This window comes from Triticum aestivum, chromosome 3D, assembly GCF_018294505.1.
Source record: "Triticum aestivum cultivar Chinese Spring chromosome 3D, IWGSC CS RefSeq v2.1, whole genome shotgun sequence".
Lineage (NCBI taxonomy): Eukaryota > Viridiplantae > Streptophyta > Magnoliopsida > Poales > Poaceae > Triticum > Triticum aestivum.
Genome location: NC_057802.1, coordinates 255,777,868 through 255,795,543, shown reverse-complemented (window position 1 = coordinate 255,795,543; position 17,676 = coordinate 255,777,868). Strand labels below are relative to the sequence as shown.

Genomic DNA, 17,676 nt, shown 5'->3' with positions numbered 1-17,676 from the left:
CCGTTGGACGCCCAAATACTTTTATACCTTGTAACGTTTGATTTTTTTACAAAGTACAAAAACGCGTGCCCGTCCGCCGGAAATCGATCCGCGCCGAGTCGTTCGCAGCGCGCGCTTGCTGCCTCTGCCCCACGGCATCCTATGCGTCAACTCGTTCGTATACGTCTTTAAACTCCGAGCAGTTCCGATTTTTATACGATATAAAAAATATTATTTGACATTAAAAAAATGTTCATCGCGTCGTATAATTAAAAATATGTTCATTGCATCATATATTAAAAGTTCATCATATAAAAGTGTATCGTACATTAAAAAATGTTCACCACATCTTTCAATATATATATATATATATATATATATATATATATATATATATATATATATATATATATAACATTTATTAATATACAATGATCTTATTTAAATATATGATTTTGTATTATAGAAAGTTTATCGTTTATATGTTGAACATTTTATAATATACGATATATATATGTGTGTGTATAATTTTTTCAATATACATTGCGCACACTGATTTTGGTCTGAAGAATACCCAAGGTTTGAATAATAGACCTGCTGGTCTCCGCTTTGTTTTTGGGTTGACATTCAAAAAATTTATAATTACTCTGAAAGGTAAATAAAGTGTTTGTGCATTTGGAAAAAAAAGTTCAGAACATTTTTGGAAAAAGTTGAACGCGTATTTAAAAGTTGTAAATGTATTTTCTAAAATGTTCATCATGTATTATAAAATTTATTACGATAACACAATAATTTTTAGTACATGTTATCAATTTTTCGAGCAACTGTGCATTAAAAAATACAACAAATAAACGCAGTAACTCAAATCCCTGCGGGTATAAATATAAGATGAACATTTTTTAAAATACGATGAACTTTTTTCGTATTATATAAAAATACAACAAATATACGCAGTAACTCTAATCCCTGCGAACGTAACAGCGCGTGTTCTAATCCCTGCGGGATCACGCGGTCAAACTAATATTTTTATTATTTTATAAAAAACATAACGGCAAAAGTATACAAAGCGTTACGCGTGGCATTTGGCGTGATCAGTGCAGTAGCGCAGTGGTAGCGAGCTCTAGCCGCGTGTGGCTGGTCGTGGGTTCGAGTCGCGGCTGGTTCCCGCGAATATTTTAATTTTGGTCGTGTGGGACCTTTTTCCCCCAAACAAGGGTATATACGCGATTAAATATAAACTAAGGGTCTTTTTCGCAAATGAACATGCCACATCAGCACCTGACAGGGGGTCCCACCGGTTAGATACAGCGTCAATACACTGTTATAGGCGACTTTAACCATTTCGTAATACTTAGGCTCTGAGTTGGTACTGAATTGCAAAACTTTTGAGTAGTGATACCAATTCGTAAGTAGGTGCTGAAATGTGGTACTAACACGCAATTAACTCTGTTGGTTATGTACATCCAGCTTTAAGGCCAAATATGTGCATGACTTTGCTATTTGTCGGCATGTTTATTTATGTGTACACGCGTTGATGTTGATTATGTACATCCAACTTTACAGAGGCAAAATGTGTGCTAGGAATATATAGAACAAAAACCTTTTCAAATGCGTTATCAGCAAACCCGGCTTACATGTTCATTGTATTTGTATCCACTAATGCAGAGGGGACTTGAGTTGCGGATCACCCCGGATCAATGGAGTTTAAGTAGCACAGCGTGGAGTTGTATACATAACGAATATCATGTTGATGCATAACGGGTTGATGTGCCTAGCTGAGAAATCGTATCAAGAATGGCTAGATCAAGTCTCAGTCAAGTGACAAAGTAGATAAGAAAAAAAAACTGAAGAATTTTCTTTTACGAATCTACTCCCTCCGTTTCAAAATATTTGTCTTTATAGATATTTTAACAAGTGACTACATACGGAGCAAAATGAGTGAATCTACGCTTTAAAATATGTCTACATACATCCGTATGTGGTAGTCCATTTGAAATGTCTAGAAAGACAAATATTTAGGAGTATATGCAAGCTTAAAGGAATTCGACTAAGACATAATGAAGTCTCAGTCGACTGAGACTTATCCAAACTGTTTCAAGAAACTGCCATGATTCAACAGCAGCCAGCCAAGCAAATATTGCAGTACCGTTTTGACCTGAAAAAAAAAGCTCACTGGGCTATCCGAAAAATTGATAGTGGCCGAAACAAACAATTTGCAAGGTAAAGCTTGCACATTCAGAATCAAGTCTATGGCAGCACCACAGAACACATGTTTTCCTGTTTCCCTTCTTGTTCTTAGACACAAACTCCAAAAAAAAGTAAGAATTTATTACATTAACCCGTTGGTGCAATCCAAATTGTTTACTCCTTATTGGTGCGCCCACAACAGAATGGTATGAATAATTTAATACAGATACACGGAGCAAGTCCACGAAGAACTCAATCAAAGTGTGATGCCCCAGTTATCAACAAGGTTGCTACTCAACGCCTATCAGAAGCAACCGAGTCAGCAGAAAACAGATACTTCACACGAGAAAGGACCGAGTCACTCGCTGGATCATATGGATGGTCCTTGGATGGAATTTCCAATATCGCAGGGATTGGCTTGTTGTAGCTATCCACCAGAAACCTAATCATGTTTGCAATCTGGGACATACAAGAAACATGTAATAAGAAGCTAACCCTAATAATCCTCTCATAGCATTAGTTCATCTTCATCAACATGTACAACAGTACAAGACACGCATCTGGTTCTGGTTCTGGTAATCTAGTACACAATCCCTCTATTGCTTTTTGACTTTCTTCTAATGTTATGGATAGTAGGATATACCACATGGATGCAACCGTCATTTGCATGGCAGTTGGCACTGTTGAGCATGTAGTATAAATATAGTTTTGTTTGTATTACAAGAGAGGTTTCTGTTACTTTAGGACTCGTGGTTGGCTATTCAAGATAGGGTTTGGGCCGCCGATCGATTGACCAAACGTGAGTGGCCAAATTGCAGTCTTTGCCCTCTTTGCAAAAGGGAGCATGAATCCGGGGTGCATCTCTTCTTCAAGTACCGCTTCATGCTTCGGCTTTGGAACTTAGTCAAGGAGTGGCTTCATCTTGGGACCAATCCTTGTGGCACTTGGAGCGCTCCGCCAAGGAGGAGTGGCGGATCAACCTCTCCGGCATAAAGCCATAAACATCCCTAATAGGAAGGCTGTGGCGTCTCTCACAATGCTTGTGTATTGGACAGTTTGGAACGAGAGGAACGCCCGTGTCTTCTATCAAAAGAGCGCCCCTCCGCCTATTTTGAGTTTCAACGGCCTCGTCTATTTTGTTTACAGCAGAAGGAGCTGAGTCTAAAGAAACTAATCAGGACTACTTAACCCCAAACACTCATGACCACCCTCTTTCTTTACGTGATATACTTGCAAGATTCTGACAAAACAATTTGCTGATTCTTAAGAGAAAAGAAAGATATGCATTTATAGCAATGGTTTACTTACATATTGGCTGATGAGCACAATAGCAATATCCTCCCTTGCAGTAAACTCTTTAAATGCATCTTCAATCTGTTTCACTGTCGTTTCTGCAAGATAGCGCACACACAAAAAAGTATCTATTCAAGTCCTGTGGATAAGTGTACGAAAACTATGATATAATAGGCAACACAGCAGCAATATAACACTCATATAACAGACACATAGCGCCGAAAGAAATGATAAGTTGAATTATGTGACAGGAGTAAAAGTGATATTTGAGGTTGTTTAAATTTGATGAAAGCCCAGGACTGAGCAAACAAGTAGTAAAGAAGTTTCTCTTAACACAATAATGAATAATCTTTGCCTTTGTCTAATAGAAGAAACAGAAAAAGGATAAATATGACATGACAGTAACAACCTAATAAGAAATGCTTAAGAAAATAGAAACTGAGAAGGTTTTTTATTGGGAAATTCTTCAAACATTCTGTTGGCAACCATTCAACAAATTCCATAGACAGCAGACATAATTTTCTACAGAAATCTTATGTCAACTGTTTACAAACAATCTATGTTAACAAGTTCAGGATAGTACTGTTATCTACAAGAAGGTAATTTGTTTTCTTGCGCAGATCAACATTGCCAACCCCAGCCATCAAAAACCCAGTGACAGTGTCCTGCAAGAATAAGAAAGCTCAATGTCAAACATCGCTTTGCTTGTCAAAAACATCATTCATTCATCATATAACACTTATTTTCGTTGTCAAATCCTGTACACCAAATTGGCATTCACAAGAAGTCAACTCCTCATTTCTATCTAAAAAGCAATCTACTTATTTGGTAACAACAAATACACAATGGATCAATCCTTAGCTACCAAGCAAATTATCCATGCTTGCGAATCTACATTACCACGCCCCTACGAGCCTGTGTTATTTTCTAGCACCGCCTAACACGGGCCGGATCACTGACGATTTGCCCGACTCTAGGACGATTGCCGGAGTGGCGGAAAGGCGTATGTAAGTCACCCCCAACACCCAGTTAGTACATAGTTAGCCAATATATGCACAATTATTAACAGAAGCTCAAGCAACTTTAAGATCAAAGGGTGGATAGATCACCTCATCGGCGATGATGGCGATGAGGGCGGAGTTGTTCGCCGGGATATTGGACCTCCCCGCCATTACTGGTTCCTGTCAAAAACCTACCGGCTGCAAGGAATCTACCAAATAGACCAAAAGGAGGCAAATCTGGTAAAGAAATCCGTGTGAAACAAGAGGTGCGGACGCATATAGGAAGTTAAAATCAGATCGAACCTTGCAGTAGATATGCAAGCAGAAATCACAGGCACGGATCCAGACAGAAGAAAGAGCGGGTTGGAGATCCGGTGGCGCAGGAGAAAAATATGGGGGCGGAGAGGCGGGTTAGAAGGGGACTCGGCACAGGGGCAGAACCGGAGGAGGGAGGAACGTGTATTGCTTGGCCACGACGGAGATCGGATCGGAGCAGGACTCCACGAGAACCGGAGCACTCACGGGTCGGATGCGGGCCCAGACGGGTAGGATGCGATTCGGGGGAAAACTTCGGTCATGAGGTCGAGTCGGAAAAACACAAGTACTCACCCGCAAAAAAAGAGAGGAAAAACACAAGTACTGTAGTAGGAGTATTTTTTATGAAAGTCCGAAAAGCATACTAGGACGTGTTTTTTTTTGCGCGTACTAGGTAGGTAGCAAGATTTTTTCTTGACATGCGTGCAAATTTTTATGATGAGAATGTTTGAACTGCTTCAAGATGTTTCTTGATGAATATTTGCACGCATGTTTAGAATTAGTCAATATTTATTTACGAGGGTGCATATGAGCTCGTGACAGAAACTTTGTGCCCTTTTTTTTGCCTCTTTGCATCTGTGACTTAGTCGGACCTGATTGTATAAGAAAAATACCATGTTTTGCAGGTAGTTTGATAGACTGCATTAGGGAAGAATTTTCCCCTGACGTTTGGTGACTTGCGCTCGCTCGGTTGATGCACTACACGGTGTTTGGTTGGACATGATTAATACTCCCTCCGTTTCTAAATATTTGTCTTTTTAAAGATTTCAACAAATGACTACATACGAAGCAAAATGAGTGAATCTACATTTTAAAATATGTCTATATACGTACGTATGTGATAGTCCATTTGAAATCCCTAAAAGGACAAATATTTAGGAACGGAGGGAGTAGTTAACAACTACACATGACATGTTGTCACACTAGCAAGATCGAGAGAGAACTTTAGAGACTTGAAGGATGAACTAGCAATGAAGCGAGAGTTTTTGTGCTGCCACACTGTTGCGGTGTTTTTTGTTTTCGTTATCTCTTTCTTAAGTGATTACACAACTCAAAAGCTAACTACCACTCCTGGACGTTGTGACATGATCCATGGCTATCACGTCGGAATGGTGTTACTCGTAGGGTGCAATGGAAAAGGATCTACTCTTTTAGGTGTGAAGGTCCAAGTTCATCGGCTAAATCTACAAACATAGTATCACCTGCTTCACCAGCTGGAGCATCCTCTTCAACTGTATCGGCATCTCAACGAGTTACTCGTTCGTTCGCTCCGCAACTGGCCTGTTCCCAAGCTGCCTTCACACCTAATACTACTTCCGAAGCACCGTTGACACAACAGGGCGTGGCAAGATCAGATGAACCTCATGAGCATCAACCCGAAGACGGTATCTGATGGAGTTAAGTTGTGTTGCATGCTCCTTTATATGTACTCTCACAGTTTGATGTGCACTAACATTTTCCATATTCGTTGTTGAACTAGCATCACGGTGCAAGCGGAAACAGACATCAGGGATAATGCTTGACAGATTAACAAAATCTAAAGGAGGAAGAATGGAGATCCATTTTGAGGCAGGTTTAAAAATGCCACGTGATACTACATAATCAGCGAAGTTAGTATTAGAGGCAGCCGTTGTCATTAGGTGTCATGCACATATCCTCCCAACGTGGATCCAGTACACGAATGAGAAAGACGATACCCAATTTAACATCTTCCTTAACCATTTATCCGTAAATATTATTCATCGCAATTTGTAATATTTTCTTGCTCTGTCCCATACTTTCTAGCTTCCTCCTAATAAAACTCACATTCTTTTTTCAATAGATGAGGTTCAAGTTGGATATGAAAGATGATGCAACTAAACAAGTATCCACTCATATTTTTCAGTCTGCTCTGCGACAGTATCGGTATCACATTAGAAAAACTCACTTTGAAGGCAAGGCTAACAATGAAATCACCCAAACATCTCCAATGGAATATATTACAGATGAAGACTGGACAACCCTTGTTAAACACTAGTCTGATCCAAAGTATCAGGTAGGGTATATATATTTGATCAGATCACATATTGAACTCGTATTTACGTATGTGCCTTACAAGTGTATCTTCTTCTAGGCTAACTGTTTGAAGAACAAGACCAACCGTTCTAAAGTGAAATTCCAACAAACAACGGGATCTCGTAGCTATATTGCACACTGCGAGACTCTTGTAGCTAGCTGCTAATTCCTTTCTTTTTTTCGTGCCATATTATCATATCTATATTAACTTGTTCCAAATACAGAGGAAAGCCTGTGCGGACCAAAAAGAACCTGATCTGAATGTAGTGCAAACCTTCAAGGATTGCCACACCAGCAAGATGAAGGGCATGAGTACAACAGTTCAAGCCGCTGTTGTAAGTCCTTACGCCTCCCGCCTTTGAACTGCTTGTTACTGTGACGTGTTCATTTAACTGCTTGGTTTGCAGCCAATGTCAGTTACTCTGTTCACTTTTATACACAGTTGTCTTAACGTACCATTTCACTTTACACGGTTTAAAAGAGAGGAGGATATTTTTTTGGTCTTGATCTGTAATCTAGTTGTGATGTTCACGTGCCCACACAATAATACAATAGCTTGTTTGTTTGATATCTGTTTGCCCGTGATATGAATGATGTCATACTATGTTCATCCTAGTTTAAACCATGTCTCTTTATCCTTAGATGTCAATAAATGTGAGAAAATAGACAATACAATAGGCATGCTACTTGGACATATGTTCCGAAAGTGATTTTATTATGTAGTTGGCACTACAATACATGCTAATGTATTAAAGTAGTTCACCAAAAAGTTATGTATAAACATGAAACCTATTTTGTTTATCTTTGTCGCATTAGTAACTTATCTGGTACACTATTCTACAAATTCAAACTTTCAGCAAGCTATGGAACAAATGATTGAACAGCCACAACCAACTGAAGGTGACGAGGCTACCACAGGCACAATGTCACCTCTTACTGCAGTGCCTCAGTATCTCTACACTAACAGTACAAAAAGCACCTTCCTATGTAATTCTGGGTTGGTTGTCAAGGTAACCTCATCAAAATCGCCTACTGACCAAATCTTCCGGCTATACAGAGTGATATATCTGTGCTCCAGACACAAGTCCAATCCCTAATGGAGGTCGTTTCGGAAACAAGAATAGTGGTTGACAAATGTCGTCAAGATATGATTGGTTTTGAAACCAGACTATTAGACATTTGATTCGTTGTTCAAGAGCAATGGCGGAAAAAAGGGGAAGATCATTCTGCTCCATCGGATTCTACAGCCTGAAACATTAGTACTCAGATCAAATGATCTATGCTTCTATATATCTGATGTTACTTTTATCTGCAAGGACTGTAAACTTTTATGCCAATAGGCCTTTTGTTGTATGGCTGAAATTTATTTTGTTGTGATACAACATTTATCATGCTGCCAAAGGCTGTAGAAATTACAATGCTATTTTCGTATAGTGTAGGTTTATCTCAGTAATGTATTCGGCCGAAAGCTTCGTAGGAGCCCAACGTGCCAACATTCGTCGGGCCCACAATTCCAATTGGGCTAAAAACGATTATGGGCCGTAATTTGCTAGGCCTGTGCCCATAGTGGGCCTTTAAGAGGTGTAAACATAATTTGGGCACTTAGTAACAACAGGCCGTTAGCATGTGTAAATATCTCGAGCCCATAAATAACATGGGCCTTTATTGGGCCGAAAGTGAGATTGGGCCCTAATTGTGCCAAATAACCCACTGGTCATTAGCAGGCCGAAATGTAACTTAGCTCATGGTGGCCCATTTACAATGCGGATCGTTAACAGGCCGAAATTCAAACTGGTCGTAAATGCGCTGACCTACTACACGGACCTTTACCAGGGCGGAAGTGCGGTCGGGCTTGATTAGTATCAATTTTATATGGGTCGTTAATAGGCCCGATATGACATTGGGCCACATATGGCCCATGGATTTCGTTCAATGTTAACAGGCCAAAAAACACAACATGCTGGAAGTGGCCCAAATCCATAGTGGGCCTCTAACAGGCTGAATGTCAGACATGGCCGAATATGACCCAATTCCTTCACGGTCGTTTATGGGCTGAAAGTTTCATGGGCCAATAAATGGGCCCAAATGAAGCAGGACCTTTAACAAGCCAGAAACACACCGGGCCGTAATTCGGCCCAAATACTTACCGGAGGCCAGAAGTGACCATGGACCGCAATGATGACAAGTCTAGAACGGGCCGTTGACGGGCCAATTTGAAACTAGTCGTACGGGCCTTAACTGCGAATGGGCCGTCTGCAAGCAAGTCGTTAATGGGCTAGCCCGCTAATTTTGACTGGGCCAGCCTTTTTAACCTAAATGGGCCATTGTTGGGCCTTACCACGTGTCGACATATCATAGGCGCCTCCTATTCATTGGACGGTTGACACCAGTCCTTTCGCGGGTGCTGACACGTGGTTGCTATAGCCAATGAGAATTTTACACATGGAAAATCCCCATGGGTCCCAGCTATTAACGGGTTATCGGATCCAAACCGGAACCTGATAGCTTAATGGCGACCTGTTACGGTGGATGCCACGTGTCGGTTACCCTTGACGAAAGCACTTCCATGACGCGCCATTTATCGTCATGGAAGTGGACACTTCCGTGATGATAATTTTCGTATTGTCATGGAACACTTCTACGGCAGCACAGGTATGACTATCTTGATTCTATCATAAAATCATCATGGATGTACATGCATGATAAAAAAGTGATCTACTGTGACAAATGCGTATCATCATAGAAGTGGTTTCTTTTGTAGTGTAGTGGAGGAGTCAGAGGCAGATGCCCTATCTTATTCACCCATCAAGATGCTTGCTCTAACTTTGCAAGGTTATATTGGTAGCACATATCTTGCAACTGATGCTTTGCATTGCTTCTACTTTGTTGCACTGCCATTTGCTTAGTTTACACATCGTGTATGTGAATACGGCCTGCCTATCCATTTTCAGTACATATTCCATCTGTCATCATACCATATTTATCCATTCAAATGTTGTTCTTGTATATCAGACGTTCAAGAGGAAGAGGGCGATTGCTGATCACGAAGGAATACGAACAAAGTATTTGGAAAAGGTAGTGACAACTGATAAATCAAATAGCCCATTAGGTGTAGTTGCAATATCACCAGACCACCACAAAACACGGCCCCAACTCTAGCAGACTCTAGCCCTACTACACTGGCCATCTCTGATGCCCCAACTCAGCAGACCCCATATGCAGCAAATAGTAGGACGATGCCAGTTGACATAGCACCGGCTCTATGACCCAAAACCCCAATTCCAGCAGAGTACACCAAATCCAGTTGCCAAAACCCTTTTCGAACGCGAGAGAGCCCCAAGTGCAACAAATAGGACCACTGTTCCAGTTCTTCTCAGTTTAGAAGATGAAACTTATATTGTTGTCAGGAACTTTGTGTGCATCTTTCCTTCATGGAAAGATTATACCATAGACAAAGAACAATTTTCAATATTCCTCTGCAACTTACGTGTAAGTAATGTACTAATGTTATTCATGGTAATTAGTGCATTGATACATCTCCAACGTATCTAATTTTCCTAACGCTTTTCCTCTTGTTTTGGACTCTAATTTGCATAATTTGAATGAAATTAACCCCGGACTGACGTTGTTTTCAGCAGAACTACCATGGTGTTGTTTTTGTGTAGAAATAAGAGTTCTCGGAATGGAACGGAACTTTGCGAGGATTTTTTATACAATAAAAGAGAATTTCTGGAGCTGAGAACCACTAGAGGGGGGCACCTGGGTGGGCACAACCCACCAGGGCGCGCCTCCCCCCCCAGGCGCGCCCAGGTGGGTTGTCCCAACTGGTGGCCCCGTAGACCCTAAAACCAACGCTATAAAATCTTATTTTTCCAAAAAAAACCAGGGAGAAAGAATTATAGCGTTCCATGAGACGGAGCCGCCGCCACCTCGTTCCTCATCGGGAGGCCAGATCTAGAATCCGTTTGGGACTCTGGAGAGGGGGATCTTCGATCTTCGTCATCACCAACCCTTCTCCATCACCAATTCCATGATGCTCCCCACCGGGAGTGAGTAATTCCTTTGTAGGCTCGCTGGTCGGTGAGGAGTCGGATGAGATTCATCATGTAATCTAGTTAGTTTTGTTAGGGCCTGATCCCTAGTATCCACTATGTTTTGAGATTGATGTTGCTATGACTTTGCCATGCTTAATGCTGGCCACTTTGGGCCCGGGTGCCATGATTTTAGATCTGAACCATTTATTTTATCACCATTATATCCATGTTCTAGATCCGATCTTGCAAGTTATAGTCACCTACTACATGTTATGATCCGGCAACCCCGGAGTGACAATAGCCGGGACCACTCCCGGTGATGACCGTAGATTGAGGAGTTCATGTATTCACCGTGTGTTAATGCTTTGTTCCGGTTCTCTATTAAAAGGAGGCCTTAATATCCCTTAGTTTCCAATAGGACCTCGCTGCCACGGGAGGGTAGGACAAAAGATGTCATGCAAGTTCTTTCCATAAGCACGTATGACTATTTACGGAATACATGCCTACATTACATTTATGAACTGGAGCTAGTGCCGTATCGCCCTAGGTTATGACTGTCACGTGATGAATATCATCCAACAAATTACCGATCCAATGCCTACGAATTTATCTTATATTGTTCATGCTAAGTTACTACTACTATCGTTACTATTGCACTTGCTACAAAACTACTGCTATCACTGTTACAATTACCATGGCTGCTGCTAATATTATCAAAACTATCATACTACTTTGCTATTAATCACTTTGCTGCAGATAATTAATCTCCAGGTGTGGTTGAATTGACAACTCAGCTGCTAATACTTGCAAGTATTCTTTGGCTCCCCTCGTGTCGAATCTATAAATTTGGGTTGAATACTCTACCCTCGAAAACTGTTGCAATCCCATATACTTGTGGGTTATCAAGACCTTTTACTGGCGCCGTTGCCGGGGAGCATAGCTATATTTGTTGAGTCACTTGGGATTATTATCAATTTATCACTATGAAGAATCCGAAGGATGCTAAGACTAAGATTTATCCCTCTAAGACGAGGGGAGGTAAGGAACTGCCATCTAGCTCTGCTTTAGATTCACCTTCTGTTATAAGTAAACTTGCAACACCACCAATGCTATTAATCCCGATATGTCGCAAGTTATTGATGATGCTACTTGATGTCGCTTGAAGCTACGTCGGTATTTCCCCAAAGAGGAAGGGATGATGTAGCACAGCAGCGGTAGGTATTTCCCTCAGATATGAAACCAAGGTTATCGAACCAGTAGGAGAACCAAGCAACACAACATAAACAGCCCCTGCACACAGATAACAAATCCCCGCAACCGACGTGTTAAAGGGGTTGTCAATCCCTTCCGGGTACGGCGCCTCAAGATAGGCAAACATACGTGAGATAAAATTGTAGTAGATTGATAGATCGAACGCCAAACAAAATAAATAGAAATAAAATGCAGCAAGGTATTTTTGTATTTTTGGTTTAATAGATCTGGAAATAAATGCAAAGGAAAAGTAGATCGCAAAGGCAAATATTGAGGAAGAGACCTGTGGGCCGTAGGTTTCACTGGTGGCTTCTCTCGAGAAAAATAGCAAACGGTGGGTGAACAAATTACTGTTGGGCAATTGATAGAACTTCAAATAATCATGACGATATCCAGGCAATGATCATTACATAGGCATCACGTCCAAGATTAGTAGACCGACTCCTGCCTGCATCTACTACTATTACTCCACACATCGACCGCTATCCAGCATGCATCTAGTGTATTAAGTTCATGGAAAAACGAAATAATGCAATAAGAACGATGATATGATGTAGACAAGATCTATCTATGTAGAGATAGACCCCATCGTTTTATCCTTAGTAGCAATGATACATACGTGTCGGTTCCCCTTCTATCACTGGGATCAAGCACCGTAAGATCGAACCCACTACAAAGCACCTCTTCCCATTGCAAGATAAATAGATCAAGTTGGCCAAACAAAACCCAAATATCGGAGAAGAAATATGAGGCTATAAGAGATCATGCATATAAGAGATCAAAGAAACTCAAATAACTTTCATGGATATAAAAAGATAGATCTGATCATAAACTCAAAGTTCATTGATCCCAACAAACACACCGCAAAAATAGTTACATCATATGGATCTCCAAGAGACCATTGTATTGAGAATTCAGCGAGAGAGAGGAAGCCATCTACCTACTAACTACGGACCCGAAGGTCTACAAAGAACCACTCACACATCATTGGAGAGGCACCAATGGAGGTGGTGAACCCCATCCGAGATGGTGTCTAGATTGGATCTGGTGGTTCTGGACTCTGTGGCGGCTGGATCAATATTTCGTCGACTTCCCTAGGGTTTTGGGAATATTGGGGTATTTATAGAGCAAAGAGGCAGTCCGGGGGCACCCGAGGTGGGCACAACCCACTAGGGCGCGCCTGGGCCTCCTGGCACGCCCTGGTGGGTTGTGCTCTCCTCGGAGCACCCCCGAGGCGTAGCCAGGGCCCATTACGTGTCTTCTGGTCCATAAAAAATCTCCGTGGAGTTTCGTTGCATTTGGACTCCCTCTGATATTGATTTCCTGCGATGTAAAAAACATGCAGAAAACAACAACTGGCACTTGGCACTATGTCAATAGTTTAGTACCAAAAAATGATATAAAATGACTATAAAATGATTATAAAACATCCAAGATTGATAATATAACAGCATGGAACAATCAAAAATTATAGATACGTTGGAGACGTATCAGCATCCCCAAGCTTAACTCCTACTCATCCTCGAGTAGGTAAGTGATAAAAACAGAAGTTTTGATGTGGAATGCTGCCTAACATGTCATATCATATTCTTTTCTTTATAGCATGGACATTTGGACTTTTATGTGATTCAAAGCAATAGTCTAGTTTTGACATGATAATTTAAATACTCAAGCATATCAACAAGCAACCATGTCTTTCAAAATATCAACGCTAAAATAAGTTATCCCTAGCCCATCATGCTCAGTCATTGATCCATTCGTGAAACACACTCGCATATTTACTACACCCAATACTCAAGTACGATCATATTGCCTCCTAGTTGGTGCTTTTGTAAGAGAAGATGGAGACTCAAATTTGAAATAAAAATTGCATAAAGTAAAAGAAAGTCCCTTCGCAGAGGGAAGTAGGGATTTGTAGAGGTGCTAGAGCTCAAAGCGAAAAACTAGAGATAAAAACATTTTGGGAGGTGTATCCATCCCACCAACGAAAACAACTTAGAGTTCCAAACACTTTCCATGCTAGATATATCATAGGCGGTTCCCAAACAGAAAATAAAGTGTATTCCTTTTTCAACCATACTTTCACTTTCCATGGCTAACCGTATCCACGGGTGCCTTCCATACCAACACTTTCCAAGGAATTTATTATTCGACAACATAAAGTAAATTCATTTTTTATTTCAAGACTGGGCATCCCTAATACCTTTGCCTTACTCTCGTGCAATGATAAGTGAATAAACACTCATCGTGAGAATAACACATCTAGCATGGAAAATATTAGCCACCCCTCACCGTTCCGCGAGCGAAACGAACACACAAAAGAGAGGTTAATTTTGAAAATTAGAGATGGCACATACAAATTTGCTTAGAACGGCAAAAGAATACCGCATATAGGTAGATATAGTGGACTCATGTGGCAAAACTGGTTTAAAGGTTTTTGGATGCACAAGTAGAGATCATACTTAGTGCAAAAATGAAGGCTAGCAAAAGATTGAGAAGCGACCAACCAGGAGACGGATAATCTCATAAGCGAGCATTAAGCATAATTAACACCGAATAATGCACCACAAGTAGGATATAATTTCATTGCATGACTATTGACTTTCGTGCTTACATAGGGAATCACAAACCTTAACACCAATATTCTTACTCAAGCATAATTACTCATCAACATAACTCACATATCACATCATCATATCTCAAAACTATTACTAAGAATCAAGTTTATCTTGTCCAATGATCTTCATGAAAGTTTTTATTACATCCTTCTTGGATATCTATCACTTTGGGACTAATTTTCATGTGTTGCTTTTTATAGGCTCAAACAAATATAAGTGAAGATCATAAGCATATTTTTTTTCTCTCAAATTAATCTAAGTGAAGCAAGAGAGAATTTCTTGAAAATTTTACTAAATATTAAATAAATCTAAGTGAAGCAAGAGAGCATTTCTTCAAAAATACTAATCACACTGTGCTAAAAAAGATATAAGTGAAGCACTAGAGCAAGTCCATAGCTCATAAAAAATTAAGTGAACCATAGAGAGCAATTCTAACAAATCATGACATAAATTTGGCTCTCCCAAATAGGTGTGTCCAGCAAGGGATCAAGACTTAAAACACAAAATAAAACAAGCAAAGACTCATATCATACAAGACGCTCCAAGAAAAACACATATCATGTGACGAATAAAAATATAGCTTCGAGTAAAATACCGATGGTCGTTAGAAGAAAGAGGGGATGTCACTCGGGAGCATCCCCAAGCTTAGTTGGTTGCTCATTTTTGGATAATAGCTTGGGATGCCGGGCATCACCAAGCCTAGGCTCTTCTACTCCTTATTCCTTCATCCATCGTAAGATAACCCAAAACTTGAAAACTTCAATCACACAAAACTCAACAAAACCTTCGTGAGATCCGTTAGTGTAAGAAAAATAAATCACTACTATAAGTACTGTATAAAACCAATTAATATTTTGTTTTTGCATTATATCTACTGTATTCCAACTTTTCTATGGCAAAAACTCATCAAAGATAACCATAGAGCCATCAAAATAAGCACACAACGCAAACAAAACAGAATCTGTCAAAACAAAACAGTCTCTAGCAATCTGATTTGTTCAAATACTTCTGGAACTCCAAAAATTCTGAAAAACTAGGACGACCTGGGTAATTTGTATATTAATCTTATTCAAAAAGAATTGGAATTTTATCACGCTCTGGTAAAAAATAAGAATTGTTTTCGTGAGCGCAAAAGTTTCTATTTTTTCAGCAAGATCAAACAACTATCACCCTAGAAGATTCTATCGGTTCTACTTGGCACAAACACTAATTAAAACACAAAAAACACAATCATAACAGTAGCATAATTGTGTAAACACTAAAGAACAGAAAGAAAAAAAAGCAAAAATAAATTTTATTCATTGGGTTGCCTCCCAACAAGCGCTATAGTTTTACGCCCTTAGCTAGGCATAAAGCAAGGATCTAAGTTTTGTCATCATTCTTCTTAATTTTCTTAGAGGTAACTTCATCATGGATTTTTGTAAACACAACATAAAACATATTATCTATCAAAACCTTAGCATTCGTAAGTTGGTTTTCATCATACCCCCTTTGATTTCCCGCAACAATCCAAGAGTGATGTTGATTAACATTATTAAAAACTTGTTGGATTATATCTAAAACGGGGACTTCCTTTTTAAGATTTTCATCAAAGATTTTATTATCCCCAAGCAAATGTCTTAAAGCATAGTCACTATTGTAAAGAATTTCATCTATTATTGGTTTTTCACGATTCGTACCATAAAAATCAAAGATTTCCCTAGCTTCCCGTATTATGTAGTCAAACTCATTCATAAGAACGAGAGTGGCCAACTTTTTAGCCCTAGGATTCTTCATAACGGGAAGCTCAAAAAACAATCTTTGCAAAGTAGGATGGGTATGAATAAATTTACTTTCAAGTTTCAGAACTAGTGTTGAAATAGCATCCGAATAAGATCTAGTAGTTTTAAGATAGGAGCATCATCAAGACTCAAATTTCCCACACAATTGAAAAATTCTTGGATACGTTCTTTTCCCATAACATTCCCTTGCCCCAAGATAAAAGTTTTAGCATCCAGATTGCCCGTACATCCAATCTTAGGAGTTAGGCCATCATCTGTTGGTGCCATACCAAAATCACTCATGATTGCAAGCAAAGAATAGATCTGACGAGAAAACGGCGAACGGAAAAGGAGGGGCAAATAAAACGGCAATTTTTTGTGAAGTGGGGGAGAGGAAAATGGCAAATAATGTAAATTGCGAGGAGATGAGATTTGTGATTAGGAACCTGGTATATGTTGAATATCCTCCCCGGCAACGGCGCGAGAAATTACTTTTGATATCGCTTGAAGCTACGTTAGTATTTCCCCAAAGAGGAAGGGATGATGTAGCATAGCGGCGGTAGGTATTTCCCTTAGATATGAAACCAAGGTTATCGAACCAGTAGGAGAACCAAGCAACACAACGTAAACAACCCCTGCACACAGATAACAAATCCCCGCAACCTGACGTGTTAAAGGGGTTGTCAATCCCTTCCGGGTACGGCGCCTCAAGATAGGCAAACGGACGTGAGATAAAGTTGTAGTAGATTGATAGATCGAACGCCAAACAAAATAAATATAAATAAAATGCAGCAAGGTATTTTTGGTTTAATAGATCTGGAAATAAATGCAAAGGAAAAGTAGATCGCAAAGGCAAATATATGAGGAAGAGACCCGGGGGCCGTAGGTTTCACTAGTGGCTTCTCTCGAGAAAAATAGCAAACGGTGGGTGAACAAATTACTGTTGGGCAATTGATAGAACTTCAAATAATCATGACGATATCCAAGCAATGATCATTACATAGGCATCACGTCCAAGATTAGTAGACCGACTCCTGCCTGCATCTACTACTATTACTCCACACATCGACCGCTATCCAGCATGCATCTAGTGTATCAAGTTCATGGAAACACGGAGTAATGCAATAAGAACGATGATATGATGTAGACAAGATCTATCTATGTAGAGATAGACCCCATCATT

General features: G+C 40.0%; 1 protein-coding gene across 1 annotated transcript; it reads right to left on the bottom strand.

Annotated features, from left to right (window-relative positions):
• Positions 1-2,217: 2,217 nt before the first annotated feature.
• Positions 2,218-5,056, bottom strand: LOC123078344 (V-type proton ATPase subunit F). Its single transcript, XM_044500822.1, has 5 exons — positions 4,764-5,056; positions 4,569-4,669; positions 4,043-4,124; positions 3,475-3,557; positions 2,218-2,625 (listed from the first exon to the last, which is right to left on the bottom strand). The coding sequence occupies exons 2-5, from the start codon at positions 4,629-4,631 to the stop codon at positions 2,461-2,463; spliced, it is 393 nt and encodes a 130-aa protein (XP_044356757.1). The 5' UTR covers positions 4,632-4,669; positions 4,764-5,056; the 3' UTR covers positions 2,218-2,460.
• Positions 5,057-17,676: the final 12,620 nt, after the last annotated feature.

What these genes read in the sequence shown, in the direction of transcription:
- LOC123078344 (XM_044500822.1), bottom strand. Translation starts at nt 4,631, where the DNA reads ATGGCGGGGAGGTCCAATATCCCGGCGAACAACTCCGCCCTCATCGCC. An exon ending in TCGCCATCATCGCCGATGAG is followed by an intron (nt 4,125 to 4,568) that starts GTGATCTATCCA and finishes TTATTCTTGCAG; the next exon opens with GACACTGTCACTGGGTTTTT. An exon ending in TTACCTTCTTGTAGATAACA is followed by an intron (nt 3,558 to 4,042) that starts GTACTATCCTGA and finishes GCTATCTTGCAG; the next exon opens with AAACGACAGTGAAACAGATT.